We start from the raw sequence: 24,842 nt of genomic DNA, 5'->3' as shown, positions 1-24,842 counted from the left end.
AGTTCAGGGCTAGGTTTATCAACAAAGCAAAGGGAAGCCCGACAGAAACTGACTCCTGCTAATGTTTTTTTGTGTCCTATAAATAATTAAATGACTCCTTGAACTGTCAGCCAGCCTCCTTTACCAAATGCATAGGGTTAAAGTGCTCTGTACTTCAAAGCAGCAGTGACTTTCGCTCTAGCATCTCACATATGTATGTTTTAATTTGAGTTTTAAACCTCAAACCTCCTGCCCCTTCAGATCTATGCTAATTTATTTTTATTTTTTAATTTCTCCAAAGCTGTTCTTGTGTCCTTGGGTATGAGGGGGAGAGGTGTGAAATCAACCCAGATGACTGTGAAGATAATGACTGTGAGAATAACTCTACATGTGTGGATGGGATCAACAACTACGTCTGTCTCTGCCCTCCGAATTACACAGGTAAGACCCACAAGCGAAGAACAGGAATCCATGAGGACTCCCCTCACTTCTTGAAGGGAAGGGTCCAAATGCACTTTTACTTTGTTCATGAGTAAACTAACTAAAACCGAGTTAACATCTCTTCTGACTCTTGGAAAATAAAAATAGTTCCTTTTGAAACTGTGGTAGAAAAATAGCTTCTGGGGCATGACTTTCATCTGAGATCTCAGAGGTCCATATTTATTAAATAAAATGAGCCTGATAATGTACTGTTTAAATTCATTATCTCCATTTCATAAGTGGAGAAAGGCTGTGTAAGAAACTGTAGACTCAGTTGTAGTGGTCAGTGTGCACCCATGGCATTTAGCCCAGCATAGCAGATGTGTGGTCACCTTATAAGTCCACAGTGACTGAGTTTGGTAACTGAGTTAGAAATGGAATATTATCTCCAGCAGCCATCCTGTATTTCAGAAATGGTCCTTCCTAAACCCCCTGCAAGATAAGAAAGCCTTGTAACTGGAATCTAAAAATGCCTTTTTACAAGTCATCACTGGAGCATACTGTTGACTCATTCAACCTGCTTTTGCAGGATCTTCCTGGCTCAGCGTGGAGCAGTAAGGAAACACCTGTAATAGTTCCTACTTCCATCCTTTGAAATGGGTTTATTGCCTTCTAAACATAGAGAAGTAATGAAGGGCTTCTTGTACACTGGAATATATTACATGTCAGGGGACTTAATGAGGATCAAGTTTGAGTGGCTGAGTAAGGCAGGAGTAAAGCTTGTAGAATTTCCAAACTCTTAAAATACTTTTGTGGCTGATAGAAAGGGAGCCCATGTAAATCTTTAGCTGGGAAAAGCCTTTTGACTTGAATGTACATTTACTGGAGGTCTAAACTGTTCTTTCTGCCAAAAACTCAAAAACTTCAGTTTAGCAGAGTGAAGAGTTTTGCTTATATGATGTTGAGCTCATTGTGCTCAATTGTGCACTATTTATGTGAGCTATTCTTGGGTGGTTTCAAACATAACTCTCTCCAAGCAAGCAGAGTCTTTACATTTACAAGAGAAAATATTTTTTCCCAGCCCAGAAAAGACAAATCTAGTAAGGAACTGAATCCAGGATGTATGCAGATGTGCTCTCCTTTTCATAGGCATATTGCAGATTTTTGATTTTCCAAACAAAAAAGGTGGGAAAGAATTTGACTGGGATTTTGCCTCAAGTGGCAGTCTGGATCTATCACATGATAAGCACTTCTATCACAGGGCAGGCAACAGCTTTGGCTGGAGCTGAAACAGACTGAATTTTTGAAGAAGAGCAGGACATCCTTCTGGAAAATATAATATGAATGTGAACTGGAAAGGTTTGCAAAAATGGAGGCATGGCTTAAATTCAAAAACTAAAGGGTTATAATAGTTCGTGTTGCATAAAAATAGGAAAGATTTAGTGAGCTGTGACAAAAGAATTCCCTTAACCTGCTTTGCCTCTTATTTCAGAGGAGGATATTTCATCAAACTTAATCAGTTACCTGGAAGGGCTTGCTGCAGTGCAGATGGCTATGCTGAAATATCCCTCAGTGATACACCTGGCTCTCTCAGAATAAAAAGGCAGAGAGCAGCTTAAAATGGCTGGAAGAATTGAAGCCAGCATCCAAAGAAAAGTCACATACAAGCCAAGCAAATCTGAGCCATGGTTTTGAGGGTCCTCTGAGAGTTGAATCCCAACACAAGACATTGGAATTTGACATTGGAGGTCTCCTGTGACATCCATTTTATATTCTCTTTAAATAAACCTTTTTATACTGAAGCAATACATGATGCTACCATGGCAGTAGGATGACATAATACTGGTGAGACTGCAATGATATTACACTAAACATTGCATGCATGAAATAGGTGTATGTTGTAATGCAAAATAATAGTCTAAATACAGGAAGGAGAAAGATCCAAGAGTGTGTATGTGTGTTGTTCTGTAAGAAATATTTAGGATCCCCCTTGATTTAGTTGAATCACACTAGTAAGCCTTATGTTCCTAAATTAAACACAAATAAAACATTCATGTGTTGGAAATGTTGCCTATTGATAGAGTTACAGTATTCAAAGTTTAGGTTTTTCAGTACTTCCTTTTTCCCTACTTTATCTTCTGCCTAGTTTTACTCATTTTAGCCTTTTTAGAAAAAATAATATCCCAAATAAAGATATATAAAGTTTGCTTTCATTGGTTGGAATATGAAGGGCCAAAGATCTTTCTCCAGTTAATGACTTTTTGCAGTGTTTTCCTTTAAAATTCTTTAACAGTCTTTTCCCTGAAGTAGATGAAAAATGGCCAGTTTATTAAGTGACTGTTGAGGGAAGGAATTTCCCACACTCCAGACCCATTTCCCTTACATTTGAAGAAATCAAACAAAAAAAAACCCCACACCAAAGGCTTAAAAACTCTTCGCTGCACAACCAGGTTTCCTCATCTTTCTTCAAGTCCATATTTGCAAAGTTTGTTGACCCTATTTACATAACCAAATGAAAACTCATGCTGTGTAGAAGAGTCCTGATGGCTTTTATTGTCAGCTGATGTTTTATTTTTCTGCTCCCCATCTGACTAGTCTGATCCTGAAGATAAATTATAAACAAGTACTTCCTCCAGGATAACTGTGTACCCAAAGTCCAGCCAGTTTTGAAGATTGGGCTGTTTGTGGGCTGGTTTTCAACCTGGCCAGACCCCTAATGAATAACAATTCTCAGCAGATAGCCACACTTATTTGTTCTAAAACACAGAAAAAATTAGTGGCTTCTAATGCTGAAAATAGATCTTTTTCTAAAATACATGACATCCCATTGTGGGGAGAAGGGGAAGCAAGTGTTTTAAAATAGTTTGTTTCCCTGGGAAAAAGCTACAAGCAGGTTTTGTCATAGAAAAAATAGTTTCACCACCCCCCCGCCCCCCAGAAAAAAAAAAAATCAAATCAAAACAAACAAACAAAAAAAAACCCCAAAACAAACAAACAAAAACACAAAGACATACACATAAAAACAAAAAAAACAAACAAAAACTTAGGGAACCCTGTGGTGTCGTGTGGTAGATGGTATCTGAAATGTTTGCCGTTACTCTACTTTTAGACAGAATGCTATTCACTGTAAGCGATTATGATCCCTTTTTCTGGTGTATCTAATTGTGGTAATACTGCATGACCAAAACCAAGCACTCAGTCAAGCCAAAATATTCTGGAAAAAAAGATTTGTGTGATGACTTGTGGCTGACACTCTTTGCTGGAGCCTTACAGCCCATTTCCCATCATTAACCATTGTAAGGCTGATTTGCAGCAGTCCCAAGATGGGCACCAGTGACAGTTGAATGATGCTGAGGTGGCTCATTGCACTATAGGCTCTTTTTTTCCCCTTGCAAGTTTTTTAACTATGTGTTTGCTATAAGAACAGGAAGGTTTTAGATAGTTTGGTTTAGCCTTGTGGACCTTTACTGCCTAGTAAGTACAAGTACTTAACTATCAGCCTATTTTAAAACTTTGGAACTTTAGCCATAAGTTTCCTTGATACAAGCAGAGAAAATTGTGGTCAAAATTTGGTGGTGTTTGTTCCCTTTATTTCAAGGAGTTCTGCCTTACATGGACATTTCTTAGGTTCTATTTCTTGGCAAACATGAAGCATGTTTTCTGTGCAAAAACTTTAAAAGGCACCCACATGTCCCTCTTGTTTAACTATCAATGCAAAGTTCTGGAAGAGTTAGAAGTTTTTAGCATTGTTCAAGAGCCTGAACCCCCAAGCCCTGTTATATTGAGTGAGGTCCACATATTGCTAACAGATTGGACCTTCCTGTCTGATTGTAGTGGGACGGAAGGAAACAGGAACTGGCAGTGCTGCAGCCTGTCTTTAGTCTTGTCATGTTGGAGCTTTCAGCTCCAGGATTTCTTCTGAAGTTCACAAAAAAGCATATCCCATGGAAAGGACTCATGCTGGACCAGTTTTTGAAGAACTGCAGCCTGTGGGAAGGACCCATGTGGGAGAAGTTGATGAACGACTGTATCCTATGGGAGGGAGCCCATGCTGGAGCAGGGAAACAGTGTGAGGCAGAGGCAAAGCATTGTGAATGGATGACAACCCATCCCACCATTCAGACATGCATGAGTCTAAGTGTGTCTAGTGTCCTACCTGACCACCCTGAAGGGATGGCTCAAAAATGTGTGGCATCTCAGATATGACTGGATGCACTAGTTTGTGTGAATAACCTAACTGATCCCTAATAGATTCCAGACAAATCACATAATTGGAAAACAGCCATATGAAGTAATAGAGCTCAAAAATGTAGGGGGTCCAGCAAAATCAGGACCTACTCCAGACACAGTGGTTCTTAGCAGTAATGATATATGCAGACTTTCCCTGTATAAGAGCAGTGGAAATTGTCTGGTTTAGTTGTGTTGTGCCATTTATGATATTGAAATAATTTTTCATACTTTGGCGGTGCATAGAACTGGACCATTTTCCTTCTTCAAGATTCATAAATAGTGAAAGGATCATTATTTCTCTACCCATACCTCGTTGTTCAATCAGTTATCCCTTCTCTTAACTGCAAAATTAGAGATAATTGCTCCTTAAAAAACAAGCCACTTTGGGAATCTCACTGTGGAGCCTTAACTTCAGGTTCCCACTTAACAGGCCAAAACCCAACTCATGAAAACTCAGATATGAGTTTTTAAAGCATTAATACAGAATAAAAAGCATAAAGTGAGTTCCAGTTCTTTGCCTATTTAGTATTGAGGGCAGTGTTTGTCAAGCGAGAGCAAACTTCATTAATAATACAGGAAGAGATTTGTGCTACAACACATTCCAGGTTTTGGTATCTAACATGGCAACCAAGTGCATTTGCTACAGAAGGATTTTCACAGGATTTCTCTTTTCTTCATTGCAATTTAAAACAGTCTGGAAGTAAAAATATTTTTTTTTATTTTCTAAGATGAGCCTTAAATCTTTTTCATCGAACATCAACAACATTCTTAGCTGAATTATTTTCTTGGAGGAACATCCTATTTCTGTTGCACTCAACCATTTCTAGTTTCTGTGTTCTCCCCAGATTTCCAACTGGCACTGACTTTTTATTAGTAACTGAAGAGAGAGAAGGGGGGGAAATACAAAAAATATTTCTTCTCATACAAATGATTAGATATAAAAATAATCTCTTTTGTGAAACACAGTACGTTATTTTTTATTGGCAGTGAAAAGAAGAGTTTAATTCTGACTTAGCTGGCAAAGCTCAGAAAATTTCAACATAATATTTAACCTCTCAAATATAAATCTTCCCCCTCTGCAGACTGTAAAAGTTTTCCCCATGGTTTAAGAGGACTTGCTTCATTCTTTCTTCACTGTAAGCATTTTCCTTTTCTCAAGCTCTATTGTGAAATTCTTGACAGCATTTTGGCTTTTAGTCTTGCAGGCCCTACAAAAGCTCTCACATTAAGGCTGAGACTATTCTCTATGTTGTGTTATCAATTATTTCATGATTATTCTGAACTGAGAGAAAAACTATTAACAACCAACATATGAAACAAATGAAAAATTATCATATTCACTGATTTCAAATTGTTCACCTAGATTGTCTATTCAGAACTGCAGTTTTACTTACAGGTAAGTAAAACACTATTACTGCATGCAATATCCCTTTTACCAGTTAAGGAGAAGTAATGTAACTTGTATCCTGGTTTTAGAAGTCTCATGTGGCATGAAATAAATAGTTCTCGTTACAGCACAGAACAGAAAAAAGGAAGATGGTTATTGATCTGTGTGTAGAAGTCATCTTTATTCTCTCTTGGTTTTTGTTGCTCTGTTGTGAGCATTGGGATGAATGTGGAAAGCCCTGTGAAATTTGTGATTTTGCTGAGAAAATAAGACCAGAAAAATGGTGCATGAGGAAAAAAAAAACCCCAAAGACTTTTGTTATGTTTCTTTCAAAAGAAATAAGCCATGTGTTGGTGAAGGGGACTAGGGAAGTAGCTTTGTAGGGGCAGAATAATTTCTCTGTTGTTTGAGAATTTTACATGAGTTTTCTTTTTGTAAATCTGACATGGTCTTAACCTGTTCTTCATAGGGGTGTGCATTGCATGTTGGTCCGTTCTCTTCTGCTTTGATGAAGGGGAGAGTAATTGTGCCTTGATGAAACAAAGAAACATAATTTGAGTTAAAAAAATACTTGACTGATTTAAAAAAAAAAAAAAAAAAGCAAAAAAAAAAAAAAAGCCAAAAAAAAAAAAAAGCCTTTCTTTAATAGAAGCACTTCAGAAAGAAGTGCTGAAAAAGTCCAGAAACATGCTTCTTACATATCCAAATTGGATCTCCAGTTTGAGAATACTTAAGAGAGGGGAAAATGGGGAAGTTGGATTGTTTTCTACATTTGGGAAACCATTGCACTGAAGTTTTCTGTTGTTTTAGGATGATCAAATATCTTCCCCAAAGAGAATGAATAGTGCTCAAAGTTGGCTTAAGATGAACATCCAGTTTGGTTTTAGGGTCACATAGTTATCCATTGAGAAATTTGGAGTATACCTTTAATTGCTGCAGAGAGAAGCAGCCCTGTGTCACTCCAAACAGAAAGAGGATCACATTTTTCCTCTGATGCTGACACTAAAGGATTCAATGAATATTTCACTCTAAGGTCTGAGGGCAGATTTTTTTGGCCCATGTATTTTCATAGAGACTAAAATATGAGAAAGTTTTTGTGTAACTGGTGTCTTGGGTTTTGCTTTTCAGAAAGTGCTTTATTTCCCTGGCATGCTTTCTTCAGCATCTAGTGAACATTGGTGAGCCTGAAATAACGTATCAAGAAGAATTTTCTTCTGAGATGAAGCTGCTCTAGTTGCAAGGCATTCCCTAGTGAGCTCCATAATGAGTGGTAATTGGGAAAAATAACAGGAAGGATCCTTAAACGTTCCAAGTTTTGCATGAAAAATGATATGCTTTTTGGATGCTATGTTTGGTACCTAGCCTAGAATTCTCCTACATTTTGATAGTGGTGGCTTCAGCATGATACAGTGAGTCATAATATTTGAAATTTGGGAGATTTTTACTGGATGTCTAAGCACTTGTCAAGACTTTTGAGAAGAACAGTTGAAGAAGAATTGTGATTTCCTTTTTATGAAAATGTTCTTATCATTTTAAAGGTTGTGTCTTTTTTCCCCAAAACAAACAAAAAGAACTAGAATATTCAAAAGTATATATTGATGATTTTTAGTGATAGTTGAAAGCATCTATCCACACTGTATTCAGTTATTAAATGATGAAGTAGCCCTCCAGAAATATTTCCAGCTCTAGATTGAGTTATTTTAATGTGTCAAGGCAGGGTTTTTAATGTTTATTTTCAAACAAGATTCATATGAAGGAGACAAGAGACATGGGTAATATGAAGACAAACTGGCTGTTGTCCAGGTGTTGGAGCAAGTTCTGACCTGGTCGTGTTCATGTCTGCCCAAAGGTCAAGGGCATTGCTTTGCTTGTATTTAGGAGGGTTGATGGGCTCTCCAGTTCTGCCACCTCAAAAATGAATGGCAAATATGCCACCTCATAGATGTCTCTGGTGAAAGCTATGTTCATATTTGTAAGACTGGAGCATTTCCACTTCCTTTTAAGGAGTAACAAAGTGCAATGGCAACCCTCAAGTCCAGTGAGTGATCTACTTCCCTGGTTTCCATGGATCTGCAGCATTGTTTCATTGGTGTGTCCTCCTTTCTGAACTGTATATGTTAATTATATTTGACCAAGTTTTGTCCAGTGCTGTAAAAAGACTTGGTAGTATTTAATAGTGGTGGCTTCCTGGGATTCCTTGGCTCCAGATAGAATTGGCTGTCTGATACTATGAGCAACAAACTGTCCAGTGCAGGTTGCCCTGCCAGACTACTTTGGTATTTCCAGACCCAGCCCACTAGAAGTTGTGAGGGTATGTATGGCACATGAATGAAGGGTTTATATTGGTAGCACCCTATCTCATGCCTCCAGAGCTTTCATCCTTTCTCCCTTAAATCTCTCAAAGGCAGACATATTAATGTTCCATGTCTGAAACAAACAAAACAATTGAGTAATTTTTTTGCCTACGTGTATTGCATTTCCTTTCTAATATGAAGAGTCAAATAAAGAATTACATAGCTTGTACTATAGGGAGGCTGGAGATGTGGGAGAAATAATCTGAAGGAGTGAGCTGGTGGTGTTAACAACTTAAACCATACCTGTCACAACCAGAGCCATCTTTAAAAATGTGTTCTCAGTTTCCATCTGAATTGTGATCTTTACTTCACTTGTGTTTTCAAGTTTCTCAATAGTCACTAAATTAAACAATTTTTGAAAATGGAGTTTCTCCCAGGACAGGTGGGGCTTGCGGATTCATGAAAATACTGCTAAAACATTGCCAGCCCACCAGTGCCTCCCATGTTATCCTTTTTCCCACACTATCCACATGGCTTGTTGCTCGTATGATTGATTGTATGTATCCTGTACAGGCACACAAAATATCCATAACCTTGAAACCCTGCAGATGTGGTCTTCTGATGTAGCTGCACAGGAGACTCTGGGACTGTGCCTTTGGAGAGTTTCTGTGTTGAAAGTACCTGACCCTTGCTTTTTCTGCAAGGCTTTGGGAGGTGCAGAGTAGGTTTCTGTTAGTTTCTTGGGAAGGCAAAGTTTTCTGTGGTCTTTGGATGGATCTCAAATCCTGGGGTACTGAAGTGTGACCTAATAATTTAGAAGGGTGGTATTTAAATAAAATAGCTGGTTTTGAACATTCTAGGACTATTAATTATTAAAATTTATACAAATCCAGGAAGGTGCATGGCATGTAACACATCATACCTAGAAACAGCTGAGCTGAACTTCCATGTGAGGATTCTTTTTCTGAAAAGACAGCATCTCGTGTGAGCACAATAGAGATAGTACTTTTCTTATAAATAGTGAATGTTTTATAATTACATGCAGTCCTAAAGCTGGTTCTTATTATTGAAAGTCACAGAGATTTTGTGGGGAGGATTTGTGGGTTGTTGTTCTTTTTCCAGAATGGTGTCCAATCACCTTCTTTGGCAGAGTTTTTATTCCATCTAAAATATGTTTCAGTGTGAAAATGTTACAGTCTAATGAGCAGCTTCACTTTTGTGTCACTTTCTTGCTTTGATAAAAGAGGTTCTGGGTCAGGAATTGCCCATTTGATCCTTAGTCTGTCTCCATGTGGAGTTCATATGTCAGCACTTTTTATGTCAATCTTTCAAATTCCTGTGATAGGAACAGTAAAGTCACTATAGGTCAGAGGAGCTCAGTTTGATGCAGTCTCACATGCACTCATAAGCAATATGGTCACTTCCTGCTGAGTACCAAGCTGTCTCCATTTAGGGAGATCTGCCACCTCTGAACATCATGGCTGAAGCTGCTTCAGGATTGTGTAAATTGTGTTACAGCTTTATTGCTTTTTTTTTTTTTTTCCTCAGGTGAACTGTGTGATGAGGTGATTAACCACTGTGTTCCTGAGCTAAATCCATGTAAACATGAGTCCAAATGTCTTCCCCATGACAAAAGAACCAGGTAAGCATGTGTGTATGTTGGTCTCCACATGCTGGGGAGATTGTCTTGACTAGGGCTGCACCAGCAATGAGTTTGAGGTAAAAACCATCAGAATTACTGCAAATAGTGCAAGACTATGTATTCTTGAGACTTTATTACAGTTTGATGCAAACATACATACTTTCCTAGCTTTATGCGATTTACTTGTAAATCAGGAGTGTACCCCAAAAGCAGAGAATTTTTTCTAGAATAGAGCATGGTAAAGGGAGTACTGCTGGAGCAGTTACTGTCAAATATCTTACAGGTTCTTTATGTGTTCCTCAGGGTATCCATCATGTCAGGCAGCATAACAGGAGCCTTAACAAATGTAACTCAGGTCTCCTTAGCCCATGCAGGCTCAGTGTTTAAAATCCAGTCCCCACTCAAATTGCTGAGAAGGGAAAGACAGACTTGGCTAGAGCATAAAGCCACAGGTTACTAGCTTTCTATTGTATTCCCACTTAGGCTGTTGCCTTCCAGGATGGCTGGTTGTCTCCAGGTGCACTGGCAAAGGCTGGCCTTGGCTGCAGTGGGGCTCCTCTCCCCACACTTCCACACCTGGGCAACAATAGAAAACAATTGGCGAGTTTCATTCTGCACTTTCCACTAAAGCTGTTTCACATCCAAGGTGCAATCCTGGGAAGGAAGATTGGGGTTTGGTGCATACCGCAGGGAAGAGACAGTAGCACTCTTTGGTATTCCTGGTAATTTGCCATTATGGTCAGATTGTGTCCAGTGAAGCAGCCATCATGTCGGAGTAAAGTGTAAAGTAATACACAGAACATTCCAGGATATTTAAAAGGAAATGAACCAAAATTTTAGAGAAGCTGGCTATATCAAGGGCAGCTGAATCTGTGCTAGACAGTCAGTCTATAGAGCTTAAGCCTTTCTTTGTGATGAAAAATCTTCAGACAGAAATCTTTCCAACTCTTGCGAAAAGTCAAACTCTTATATTATTAAGATGGTTCCTGAAATGATGCTCAGGGACTGGATAAGGTGGTGTGTACTGGTATATAATTAGTCCCTGATGTTCTTTCCAGCTTTCATTCCCAGTTAATCCATCATTCAGCTAATTCAGTAGCTACATCATGTTACGAGGCAAAGGCTTGTAACTCAAATTACCTGATGTTACCTGATGATGCTAGATGTATGAAGGGATGGAGACAGTTGCGATCCTGAATGGAAGCATTTTCATGCCACCCAAAATTATTCAAGAGACGACACCTTTTCTTGCATGTTTGCTAGAAAAGCATTCTTCTCAGTGGGGCCATTAGGCCTTGAGGGGAGCCTAAATAACTATTTGTATTTTCTACTACTGTTTGTTGTGTTCTTACCACTAGTCATAGGATGCTGCACAAAAAATCAGATTTTTTTGCTACTTTTGTCCCATTTTGCTTCCTTAGAGGCCAAACTTGAGAGGTGAAGGAGCCTGCCCAGCCTTGAATGTAGATTTGTCTACCTCCTGCTTTTTCACACTTCAGTTGCATCAAAGTATTCAGAAATATATTGAGAAACCTCAGCACCTTTTGCAGTGAAGTCTGGTTGCTGCTAGCTCAACGCCTTCAGTCCTGTGCTGCTGCTGATCCCATGAGGAGTTTGATCTCCTGACCTGTGATGTGCCATACATTTAGCATGTAATGGTGCCGTGTAATGCCACAAGAGGAATGAGTCAGACTCATAGAAGAGTACAGGGAATGCTGTTGGCAAGATTCAGGTTTGTTCCTGAGCTGACCATCCACTGCTCAGGCTTGTGCCCTGGGCATGTGAGAAGGACACATCACTGACAGCTGTTAGCAGAAAGGACACCAGTCTGTCTGTCCTGCCTTTAGCTGTAGTCAGTCTGCAACTCTGCAGAGAAAGAAAAGGTGACAAAGATGGGAGAAAAAAAACCAAAAAACAGTAGAAGCTGTGATTCAATGATTCACGGCTTGCATAGCCATTGCGTGCATGCAGATGGAAGTCCCCTTGGGTAGGCCAGCATTTTAAATACCAGGAGACATGTCTTGAGGCTTCCTCTGATACTGGGAAAGTCACCATCACTACCAGACTGTAGCAGAAAACAGGCATTCAACTGTACTGTTCTCATATGGTCACTGGGAAATGAGATAACTGATCTAGTCACATAAATTACTCTTACCAGGATTTGAATATGCAAGTTTCTTTGCCTTCTCTACTGCATCATACTTTTTCTGATACTCAGTCTCTTGCTGACACTGTGTGATCTAGGGATGGAGCTAATGTGCCATCGTTCCCTGGTGGGGGAGACCTTGGGTTTCAAGGAGGAGGCTGAGTGAGGGACTGGTATGGCTAAGTTTCTCACCTGCTACACTGCAGACATGGATTTTTGGTAGCTTCAGCCTAGATGTGAGACACTAAGAGCTCAGAGATAACTGAACCAAAAGGAATTCTGAGTTTCTAAAGGTAAAGCCAAGCTTGGAAGCAAACTTGACTATTTCTGTGTGTGCTTGGCTGCACAGAGCTCTCTGCTTTCTAAGCTAAAATTGCAGATGGCTTTCCTCACTTATACCCTCCACATCTTTATTGCTGTTACTATAAAAGAAGAGTAGCTTTCTGTATCTGATAAAACATAACAAAACAAAAATCAAAAACAAAAAAAGAATATTTAACACAACAAAATCACTTCTAAAAATAAAACTTCAGGAAAGGAGTGTGGTTTTCCATTTGCTGTATTGATGTTGGAGCATGGTATAAATATACTTTATTATTATAAAGCTTGGAATTAGTATCTGACAGCTTAAAATGCTGATTTAATGCAGCCCTGCAGAGAAAAGTAGTGGTTCTGTCATTACTGAGATAGCCAATACACATCAGAAAATTGATGCATGGCAGCCCTGAATAAGGAACTGCACATCGTTCATTATTACATCACTTTATATTAGGACTGCAGGGATCAATAAAAAGCAACAGGATTAAGTGCTGCCAATTCCCTCACAAAGTCTTTTGATTGACATTTTTTTCTTGCAGGTGTGACTAAAGTGTTGCCAAAAAATGTTGCCCAATTCTTAAAGTCTGGGGAAGGAACACATTTTGTTAATTGCAGTGTTCCCTGAGCCACCAAGGTGTAAAAAAGCAATTCAGGCATGCAGAGCTGGAACATCAATCATCCTGTGGCTGCACAGGGTCATGATGGGGGCCTCTCCTGATGGAGAAAGAAAGTATATGCATCTACATAATGTATCCATCCTACAGCCTGCAGGCTAATTGGCTTTACCTCAGTTCCTTCTTCTTTTAGCTAGTCACAAGCCATGTTCTGAAATGGAGACTGAAGGACACGTTCTCAGTGTTTCAGCTAAGTACTTGCTGAAGTCCTGATGCTGTGGCAGCCATTCACTGGTCAGAAGCAAACACAGGACCCAATATTGTACTGATGAGCTGGCAAGAGGCCAAGATCCAAAACATTCTGTCATTTTGGAACCAGATTCAGCATGCTGACTGCCACCTGGAAAGTGGAAGTGTATTTCATTATCGACTCCCTTGTGTCCAATGCCTCTGAAGAGGTTTTACACAAGGAGCCTCCTCCTGAACTTACCCCATCAGGCTGCTGGCAGGTAGGAGGTTGAGGAGGCAAGCAGAATAGATGGAGCAGTGATTTCTGTCCTGATGCTGCCTCCCTTGACTTTGTGCAATATCTCCTCTTCTCTTGGTGGCAAGCACACTGGATCCAAACAAGGGGCTTCAGCAAGAGCTGATGCCTCTTTTTTTTATTGCTGAACTTAACTGTATCTCTTTCCTTGTGATGGTTTAAAAGATGTGCAGTTTGTTTTCCAGATGTGCAGTAACATCCAGCTGGGAGGTGTAACACATGTTTTATGGACTAAAGTGCGTTCATGACTAAACATTGTCTACCCTATAGATTCAAAAAGAGGCTGTTCAGCAATCCCAAAAGATCTGTTCAAAGTCAGAGGCTTTGGAATGCATTTTCTATTGTCAGGCTACAAACTCTTGCAAGGCTTATCATAGAAATGCTGAGCCTTTGTACAGTAAACTTGAAAATAGCTTAAAATAAAATAATAAGCCAATGTCTTCAGGTTTGGGTGCATCTCGTGTTGCTCCTACAAATGGTGTTACCCTATAGCAGCAGGTACACACTTCACCTGAGTGTGATCACTAGGAAGGACAGGCTTCAAAAGCAACTTCTAAAGGTGAAATGTTAACAGCCTCACAAATGACTGACAGACAAGTCGTGGTCTCAAAACTGGTGGACTTTTTCTTTAAATTTGCTGAGTTTTATGGGTTGCTTGCAGATTGCTTCCATTTGGAAGGTGGAACCTTTCTGTGCTCTGTGTAGCTACACAGGGCCAACCTCAGACACTCAACTGTGTGCAGACATTGGCAAAATGGTAGTCTGAGACATCAGAGCAACTGCCCTTACTCAATATTGCCATTTGAGTCTGTGTAGTCAGGGAAGATGTTGTCATCTTTAGTGTAAGTGTGAGGCCACTATATGATCACCCTTCTCCACAGACTTGGCTGAGGAAAAGCAGTACTGTGGTATTGCTTTGCTCAGCTTAATTTTGAGCAGATTGAAGATGCTCAACTGCAGGCAGACAGCAGGGACCTGAGTGCTTCTGATGGCAGAAATCATGCTTGATGCTTCCAGGAATATTTGCTAACACCTTTCCATCTCCAGTCAGGTTAGTGCTAGGCAGCCTGTGTGTGCTATTGTTGGGAATGTTGAAATGAGCTAATAACAGTGATCTTCTTGTGTTTCAGATGTGAATGCTTGCCAGGTTACAGTGGCAAACACTGTGAAATAGATGATGATGACTGTGTGGGCCATAAATGTCACCATGGAGCTGTCTGCATAGATGCAGTCAATGGCTACACCTGCATCTGCCCTCAGGGCTTCAGGTACGTGAGAGTTACCTCCTCCTCTGGACTGTCTTCATTACTTAGTGTTGGGGCACTTCTCTTTAATTGCCTTCATCCTCAGAGCTAGTGAGCCTCTAGATAGGGTATTGATCTGTCATACTTATATGAATGGACAGCTCCAATCTTGTACCTTATATAGGTCTTAAGAGTTAACTGAATTCAGAGGATTGACCATTATTGCTTTGAAATCATCAATTTGCATTTTGTGAAGTGCTGTGCTTGCCTGTCCAGCCTTTTCTGGTAAAACACTAGGTAATGCACTCACACAGATTAGATGGAGATAAACCCTGTGTGCATGAGAGTGATCAAAGGAGAATAAAATTACATATATGAACCCTCCCACCTGGCTGCAGGAAAACAGAAGCCTGAAAATACTGTGCCAGTATCTCTGTGCCTGTTGGCGGATGAGCTCAAGATAATTTGGGCTGTACATTTCCAGTCTGATTCTGACAGCTGCCAATGTATCTGACTTCTGGAAGTCTCACTGCCTGTCAAAGATAAGTGTGCTACTCCAAATGGATTCACTAATCATTGCCTGAGGCTGGATACTGGCTTCCATCCAATTAAGTCTTTTCTGTGTTTGAAATACAGACATGAGACAAAGAAGGACTACCTGAAAAGATCAGTCTTGACAAAGCAGAAATTGCACAAGTGCTTATAAATCATTTTCTCTGCTTTGTATCTGCAACTGTTATCATTCTTCTTTCTTTCATCCTTGCAGGTTTTGTGATTTTTTTCCCCTCTCAACACACATTTTTATTGCAAAGCAGTAAGGCTTCCCTGAATAGGCATTGATATAACATGATGTCAGTCTGTGATTTCACAGAATCAGATTTGTTGTTTAGAGGATATCAGATACCCTCTGAATTTCAAATTAAAACCCTTTTCTCCATGTTTCATTCTCTGATTCTATCCCTTTGATGGCCTTAGGGATCTTGCAAATTGATGGCTGGTAAGGATAACAAGTGGCTGTCTCACAGAGGTATTGTAAATACTCAGTATTATCTAATTGAGAAATTAGTATTATCTCATGAGAAATGAGATTGCACAGCCTTATCTGGATTCAAGAGTGATTGGAGCCTGTCATCAGATGGTACTGACTGGGACATTTTTGCTGCAGTCTCTTGATTTTTCAGACTTGTCAGTATTAGGGTGTGATGAATGTCAGGGTTTTTTGACAGGAAAGCAATGTCAAAGTGTTTGGCAGAGGTGTTTTGTGGTTTTACACACTTGAGTAGAGCAGCTGTGTTAGGTGGGAAACTGGTCTGGATCCCTTCCTGTGTACTGAGCAGCTCTACTGGCAGTTTGGGCCAGTTTCACAGTGGTCACTAACAGGGTCCCTCTGCCAAGGCAGAGAGCAAGCTGAAGTTCCTTGTGTTCTCCATGGAGAACAGTTCCTGATCCTCTTTGATTTCAGGATCAAAATCCTGCTAGTTAAGTATGATCTGTTCATTATTCTTTTCATGACTCCAACATTTTGCAGCTTAAAGGCCTGCAGCTGTGAAGGGGGTTCTCATGTTTTTTCCCCTCTTAAAATTGCAGTTGCAAAGAAGGTGATTGACAGAGTTCAGCTATTTGATGTTCAGGGTTATAAACTCAAGTGTTCATAGTGTCCCTCAGGTGCTGGGCTGAGAGGCAAGGAGATAGCTTTGCAAGTATTTGAAGGCTGCAAGTGTTGATGAAAAGACCACACAAGGACTGGTCTGACAAAGGTAACTTGGTACTGATTAATCAAGTTTTTTGGCAAATCCTTTCACAGCAGTGAGTTTGCAGAGTTACTTCCCAGTTATCTGTATCTTAGGCTGTTGTAATAAATGCACAGACCTATAAAAATGTTATGGTTGTTGCCATGCTGTATGTCAAAGCCACTTGGAGTCACACTAATGATGTTAAAACTTCTATCCTCTCATGGCTGAACAAATGGTACCCTGGTAATTCTTAACAATGTAGAGCCTCATATGCACCATGACAGACCTCTGGTGACAGCCCCAAACAGCTTTAGTTCCCACATGCACACACCTGTTTTCCCATCTTAGCGTTTCCTAATGTCACATGTATTTGTGCTCCATGCACCTTTCCTTATCACTCAGCAACTTTTTGCAATTACATAATACACCTTCTTCCTGAAAATTTTCCAGGGTTTTCTTCCCAAAATAACATTTGTTTACTCCCTGTAGATGAAAACACTTTTGATGCTCGGTGAACCCCACTGGATGGAACCTAACTTATCAACCTTTCTCTCCAGCAATCAGCCTCACAGTAGTGCTCTCCTGATAAATGTTGCTCTTTCTCATGGCAAAGCATACATTAAGGCTGCTGAGTTTGATAGAAAGCAGTGTTCCTCTGTTGTGTAGATGTTTTAGAGTTCCCCACTGAGAAAGTTTGCTGCAAAACACTCAGCAGTGATTTTTTAAACAAATGAGATTGTAGCAGGAAGGCATGGACTTGGCCAAGCTAGGCAAGTCAGGCTGTGCTCCATATTCCACCACAGGGGAAATAAATAGTATTAATTATTTCTAAAAATGTATTTCTAAAAATATTTTAAAATAAAAAGGGCATTGACACATACTGTTGCTAGTGTAATTTCTAGATGCCAGTAGCAGGAGAGCTGCATTTGTAAAGTCACCCACTGAAGGGCTTTCACAGCAAGGAAGAGTTGTGCAGGATCCATAATGGGGGTACAGGGAGTCTTTCAGAGCATCACTGAGCACAGACACACTGGCTTCTTGCAACATTTGCTTTCTGCTAGTGGATGCTATTGTGGATTGCATGGATTTATTATTATTATTTTTAACTTCCATGAAATTAGAATTATATACGCTGACTTTCTGCTTTCTGGTTAGTTGTTGCTCACAGGCGAAACGATTGTCATCAGGTAGAACGAAGTTAATGGCATGGGTTAGCAATGCTTCTTTCTGCTAGTCACCTCTGGAAAACAAACTGCACCTGATATCAGGCCAGGGGTGACAGTCATCTGTGGGATTGACCCTAGTTTGATCCCATTGCTGGCTCTCCTGACATATTTGTCAGCCAGCCACAAAGCCCTGCACTGGAGAGGGAGATCACACACTTAATGAAGCCAGGCTTTGAACAGGAAAATGGTCCAGCCAGCCAGTCTACTTGAGTGCCTGGCCAGCAATGAGGACATGGCACTGATGTGTCCTTAGCTCATCAACTTGGGCTGGGTCTGACTGCTGGGCAGCTACTACAATAACTACCTTAAAATGGCAAGAATTGCTTTCTGTCTATCTATTTTGCCATACATTTGTTGATGTTTTTTTAAATGTTCCCTCATTTTCTTGGCAAGAGGGATCCAACTCATCTCTTACTGAGTGGTGCTGTGCTGCACTCACCCTCCAGGAATGGGGGTGGCCTGGACAGCTCCACCAAGAAGCAGCAGCAAAGGGTCTTGCTCAGGAAAAAAAAAAAAAAGCCTTTTGGTCTATAACTAATTCATAGCTGAGTGTATACACAATGAAATGGTCCCAAGAACAAATTTACTTTAAGAAACGTATCAGGCTGAGCAAAGGTGACCGTTTTCCATATAGAGCTGTTCCCCTCCACTGTACTGCCGTGCTCCCATTTCTACTGCTGACCACTGTGCTTACCATATACGTCTCCTCCAAATTCTCCATGGAGCAAAGTAAATGGAGTTTATTGATAGCTGACTGTATTGCATGCCAGATTACACTTCTGAAGATATGTTTGTTTAAATTAATGTATTGGCTTGTCCCTGTTACGGTTTTCTGGTAGAGGGTATTTACTACTTGGCTGATGGGGTTGATTCCCCCTCCCAACACCTTTGCTGAAGGTTATTAGCTGCCTGTCAATGTCCCCACTTACAGTACCAAGTGTGACCTTGACAGTGGGGGCAGGGTAAGGTATACCTTCTAACTATAGCCCCCTGCCCTTTGGAGAAGTGAGTACTGTGTATTTCTCTCTCTTTCACGTTTATCAGAGACAGTCCAGAAGAGTGGTGTATGGAGAACCAATGCAGGGAGAGGTTTGGGCTCTCATTCTTCACAGTGCTAAAGATAGAACTGTGGTTCTGTGTGCAAAATTTCACGTAAGAAAATGTAATAAAGGAAAACAATCATCTCAATTTCATTCTGGTGCAGTGGCTGTAGGCTCTAGTCTCTGTGGCTAAGCAAGATCAGTATGGAATGTGTTTCAGCTGTTTTCTTTGCTGTTCCTGCATGTCCTGTATAGGTGCTGTTTACTGTAGGGTAATGGATTTGGTTTCTGTTCTAATTGTATCCAGGAAAGTTGCCTAGAAATAGGCTGAGTTTCAAAGGCTCACCTGCTGTATGGAAGAGGAGTGAGGGTTTGGGCATTTTTTTGCCTTGTGTTTGTAAGAGTGCTATTATTCAACAAAGCCCTCCCTGAATGGCAGGAAATTCTTACTGGGACAAGTGGGATTTCACTGTTCCAGGATTAGGCTGATGAGTTATTCACTGCATGAATGGGTTTGTCCTGGAAAGCCCTCTGTCACCATGCTAGCAAACGCTGTGTGACAGAGATGGTGCCTGAGGAGCCTGAGCCCACAGCCCTGGCCGCAGCAATCCCCACAGCACAGCCTCAAAACCGACCAGCTTCCACTTTTTCATAATTTTACTGTCTACATATTCTCAACCAGTCACAGAACTTAATGCAGAGAATTTATGCTCTCTTGTTAGTGCCGAAGGGGGTTGTTGGGTTTGGACAGTGTTTGTAATGAGAACTTTAGGTTGTAGGTGGGGGGCATATTGTATGCAACCAACTAGCCAAAGAGCCTGGACCTGCCCCTTTGCAGCACCAACTGAGTGCACAGGCTGGGCACAGATTTTTCATTTATGTTTTGCAGTTTAGTCTGACACACGACATCACTATGAAAGACTGTCCCAGCTTTTTGCACTTTCTCCCTTTTCCAAGCTCTTTCTATGCTGGTATTGGTGTTTCAGTCAGCTAAGCAATTCCAGCAGATACCCTGTGAAGGGCACAGCCATGCTGAATCCAGGATGGCAGCCTAGGGACTGAGCCATTCCTGCTCCTGGGAGTGGAAGCCTTAGAGGTTCCTACATGTGGCTTTTGCTCAGCTTCTCATGTAGTTAAGACTGAACTGCAGCACTTCCCTCCAAATTTGAATGAACAAATACTCAGATCTGGAATTTGCTTTTCAGCTGCCTCCAACTCTGGGAGAGCCTCCCTTTCCTCTGTGTTCTTGTGATCTATGACACTGTCAACCACAAACCCAGCTAAAATAAAATTGATGATCATGATGGTGTTAGAAGCAAACAATTCAGAGAAGCTGCTCAGCAAGTAGTGTGCTATCAGTGCATTGCATCTGAGACTTTTTAGCAGTTGCCCATCTGCTGATGATACGATCTCTGATAGACAGTGAAGCAAATGAGGAGACAGTAAAAAATACTTAAAATAGAGAGTTTCTTTCCCCTTGCTTACCACTAACAACAGCATAGGTGGACTCAAGTCACAAATCCTAGGGCAGGAAAATCTCATGTTTGGTCTTAAATAGGTCCCAGATTTTGTTGGGAACCTCTGCATGGCACAGAATGGGATGGAAACTGTTTTACACAGACTGCTGTACCTTGTGGAGCTAAATTACCAGTGCAAAGTGCAGTGCAAATGGCTCCTTCAGACCCAGCATACAAATTTCTGTACAGCTCTATACTCTGCAGCTTTCACACAGTAAAGCAGGCGTGCTTTAGCTGAATCTCAGAGTCACTGTACCCCAGGAGTGTAACATCAGCATTAGAAAATGCTTCCTTCCTCAAAAAAATGGTCATAATTGAGGCCACTTTTTGTTCCCTTCACCTTCTACAGTGGTCTTTTCTGTGAAACTCCTCCCCCAATGGTTCTGCTCCAGACTAGCCCGTGTGACAACTACGAGTGCCAGAATGGGGCCCAGTGCATCGTGGCACACCAGGAGCCAGTCTGCCGCTGCCTTGCCGGCTTTGCTGGGCAGAAGTGTGAGAAGCTCATCACTGTCAACTTTGTTGGGAAGGATTCCTATGTCGAGTTACCATCAGCCAAATTTCGCCCTCAGGCAAACATCTCCCTTCAGGTATGTCAGGCAGAACATCAGTTTCCAGACCAGTGCTCTTTTTAAGCAATATACTTACACATGTATATATGTTTTCATTCTGAAGAAACAGGGTCTGTTGGTCAAGAGGCTGACAAAGTTAGAATCACCTTGGGAGCCCGTTGTCTGCTCTAAAATGAATTAAATGTTAAGGAGGAATTAAGGCATTATGTCAACATGTATCCTGCCTGTACAATCTCATCACTGTCAATGTAACTAGAGACTATTCAGGAAATAGTCTCCTTGTCTTCTTACTGATTTACAGGATTGTGTTTCATCTTGTAGAAATCAGTGCTAAGTATTAGGGTACAGTAAAGAAAGCTGCTCTAAATGGCCTTTCCAGACAATATTTTGCCTGCTCATTTACCATGCACATTCAGTAGATAAAATGCCTGGGATTCGATTACAGTCCTGTGGTTACATCTGTATTTGGTTTAAGGTCTAAGGGTCAGAAGGCAGTGGAAAATAGCTACCAAAGGTGCCGTGCCACTACTGTCATCTTTGTGGTCATTGATCAAAGTTATCACATAGGTGATTTGGAAGTTGTTCATATTCACAATGTAGTGAATTAAACTGTTCTAACTATTTTGTTTTGGGTTTTTTTCCTAGCATCCCAAAGTGAAAGAGTGGCTAATTTCTAACTTTTTATGCTTTCTAATGAAGAGATGTGTGGAGCATGTATATGACATTATAGATAGCCTTCTTAGGCCACTGATTGTTAATCTGGAATTTTCCATGTTAGATTCACCCTGCAAATGAAGGATAACATTTTGAAATAGTTGGTTTCAGAGAGGTGGATATTGGTCTCCCAACAAGTAACAAGTGATAGAACAAGAGGAAATGGGTTCAAGTTGTGCCAGGGAAGGTTTACATTGGATGTTAGGAAAAGTGTCTTAATTGAAAGGGCTGTCAGGCACTGGCACAGGCTGCCCAGGGCAGTGGTGGAGTCAACAGCTCTGAAAGAATTTAAAAGCTGTGTATGTGAGTGACCTGGTTTAGTGGTGGATTTGGTAGTAGTGGGTTAACAATTTGTACCTGATAATCCTAAAGGTCGTTTAAAATTGTATGAATCTAAAAGTTGTGCAAAAAAAAAAAAATCATCCTTTTATGTCTATTTTTTTCTATTGGAAAATTTATATTCCACCATTGAAAATCATATTCTAGATGTACTTGTTGGAGTTTGGCTGCAATTGAAATACCAATGTCAAGACATGGGAAAGAGGGACGAATTTCCACATTAGGAATAGATTTTTAAGGAATGGTACTTGCAAAGTTTATTCTAATGAAAAAATCCTTACTTCATATTTTTCTTTAAAATTTATCTTTTCTTTCTTCATGTGTATTTGAAAAACTATTTTTTCTTCAAAATCACTCTTCAATTAGGTGAATTTAGGAGATTCTAGAATATGGACAGTCTAAAATATGCACACACACACACACAAAGGCTCCAAATACTACAGCTTAAACTTTAAAGCTGAAAATCTGGACACTATTAAAAATCTGGACAATATTAAGAACAGATAGAGGAAATCCTACGAAAAAGTGCTCAAGAAAAAACTCTTCCAAGAGCAAAAGGATAGTATTTAAATATACACCCAAATGCAAACAGAAAAAAACTCTTCCAAGAGCAAAAGGATAGTATTTAAATATATACCTAAATGCAAACAGAATTTTAAATGCACTGTTTAGCTTTGGCAATCAAAAGCCAAAAAAAAAATTAAAGAAATATCAGGAAATATGTACTGTGAAAATAAAAGGCAGATTTTATCCAGAAGTCCAATTTTGTCTCTTTGGCTTTCTTTTCTTTTGTACTACAGGTGTATTTGAGAGCTGGAGACTGGGAAAGAGGAGTCCTTGTTTTTTGATTCATTGTTCAAGATTTTTGATTGCTTTGTGTACTTCAAACCAAGATGGACAAGGGCTACTCTATTCTTCCTGACTGTCTAAATGCCCCATGTGAAATCAGTATAACTTGCTAATAGCTTGGATTTTGTGAATAACAATCAGTTGTACTAGATGTGAGGACAGGACCTTCTTCCTGCCTTTGTCTTCGTAGAAAGTCTGTGAACAGATCAGCACAGCCTGAAATTTGTTTGCTTGTAATTGTGACACACTTCTGCTACTGCCGGAATTAATTTTCTAAACCTTCCCTTCAAGCTGAGGTGGTAGCTGAGAAATAAATTCATGTGTCATCAAAAATACAACAGTCTATTGACAGGGATCAAATAATTTGCAGCTTTCACCTCCTGAAAACTAGTTCTCATGTGAAACAGGGGAGCCTTCCCTTCATGGGAGGCTGACCTGTTAGTGTATGAGCACTCTGAATGTCACCAAGATTGTTTTGCATCTCGTAGCTCTTGCTCCCATTGATGCTCAGATATGTGGTTTATTAAATCATATTTTAATTGCATACATGATTTTGGTATTATTTTTAGTGTTGGTTTATTTCTTTTTCCGGTATAGTCAAGCAATTTTTAATATTTTTTTTAATAGTCATTTTTACCTTATTATTAATGTTTAACAGGTAGCAACTGACAAGGACAATGGCATCTTACTATACAAAGGAGACAACGATCCTTTGGCTCTGGAGTTGTACCAAGGACATGTGAGGCTCATCTATGACACGCTGAATTCTCCACCCACCACAGTATACAGGTAATAGCTAAACTTTACCAAGACAACCCTGTTTTTAGGTTAACTCCATATGGATATTTTTTAAGCTCTGTCGCTCTAGTTTGTTCTGTGTAAACACACAGCTGTGACTGGATGGAGCCCTTTCTGGTTCAGTGCAACTTCAAGGCATTGTGGATTTCCCAGCCCACCTTGCTCTTTAAAGAAGAAGAAGAGTGTCCTGTTAGGGCAGGTGAAAGGACACCACCCACCATCACTAGTCAGGGTATGCTGTGTAGTTCTTCTGAGAAGTTTTCTGGTGAAACTTGAGTCTTGCAGAAGCATGATGGCTGTGCAGAATTTTAAGGGTAATGAAGACTTGTTTAAGAAAATGAGAAAATTATTTCTAAATAAAAGCAAATAGGATAATAACAATGCAGGGGTACCATCAGGGAGACCAATGGTTTGTCTACTATAGGACTGAAGAAAGGAGTGAGTTAGTAATTTTCACTAGCTGGATAGGTGTGAAAAATTTCCCTGTGTGTGGCTGCTAATCCTAATTGATTTCATGCTAGAGCAAAACTGAGGTTGTTAAACATTTTCACGCTAGTAATTAGAACAATGGGAAAAGCTCATTATGTGTGGGCAGCACACGGGGGAGGTGGATGGGTGTGGATACTTGCTCTCTGTTGTCAAGGGCAGAGTGGTGTAGTGACAAGAGCTGTTGCCACCATTGTAACAACCTTCTGGCAGAGAGTTACCAGAGATGGCGAGCATCAATGTCCTCTTTATTCCCATGCCCTTCATATCGATCAAGGAGGAGGAGGTCTCCATTCAGACTGACACCTCATTACCATAAGATTAATGGCCTCTTTGCTAGCTTTTGTACTGTGTGATCTGTTGAGAAGGGAAAGAAGGTGCTTAATACGATGCCCTTTCTGAAATGTCACTCTAATCTTTTATTAGTTTAAGGAGCGGAGCAAAATGGGATTAGCATGGAGCTTGATGGGAGAGGATTAGGTTGATTGAGAAAAACAGGAGCTAAAGAATGTCAAAAAGGGCCTCTATATGAAAAGACTTGTTTTCCTCAAGGGCTGAGACAGGGGAAGGAAACCCACTTCTCTCCTTACAATTGTAGGATATAAGGGTGGAAGGCGTGAGTGGATCTGTTTGATATCCTTGAATATCCTGTTCAACTCTTAGGCATAAGCTCTGTTTAGCTAACACATGACTTCTAGCTTGGCACTGAGTTTTGGCAGGAGAACACCAAACAATGGAATATCCCACATT

General features: G+C 40.3%; 1 protein-coding gene across 1 annotated transcript in view; it reads left to right on the top strand.

The window, feature by feature from the left end:
- The window catches only part of SLIT3 (slit guidance ligand 3), a 433,718-nt gene that overhangs the window by 391,428 nt on the left and 17,448 nt on the right, over window positions 1–24,842 (top strand). Inside the window, 5 exon segments of the mRNA XM_008503402.2 lie at window positions 281–420; window positions 9,859–9,952; window positions 14,705–14,842; window positions 20,684–20,924; window positions 23,467–23,597. Of these exon segments, the coding sequence (XP_008501624.2) occupies window positions 281–420; window positions 9,859–9,952; window positions 14,705–14,842; window positions 20,684–20,924; window positions 23,467–23,597 (744 nt within the window).

This window comes from Calypte anna, chromosome 13 (assembly GCF_003957555.1).
Source record: "Calypte anna isolate BGI_N300 chromosome 13, bCalAnn1_v1.p, whole genome shotgun sequence".
NCBI classification, from domain to species: Eukaryota; Metazoa; Chordata; class Aves; order Apodiformes; family Trochilidae; genus Calypte; species Calypte anna.
Note: the sequence above shows the minus strand (reverse complement) of the source record. Positions and strands in the feature narration are given on the sequence as shown.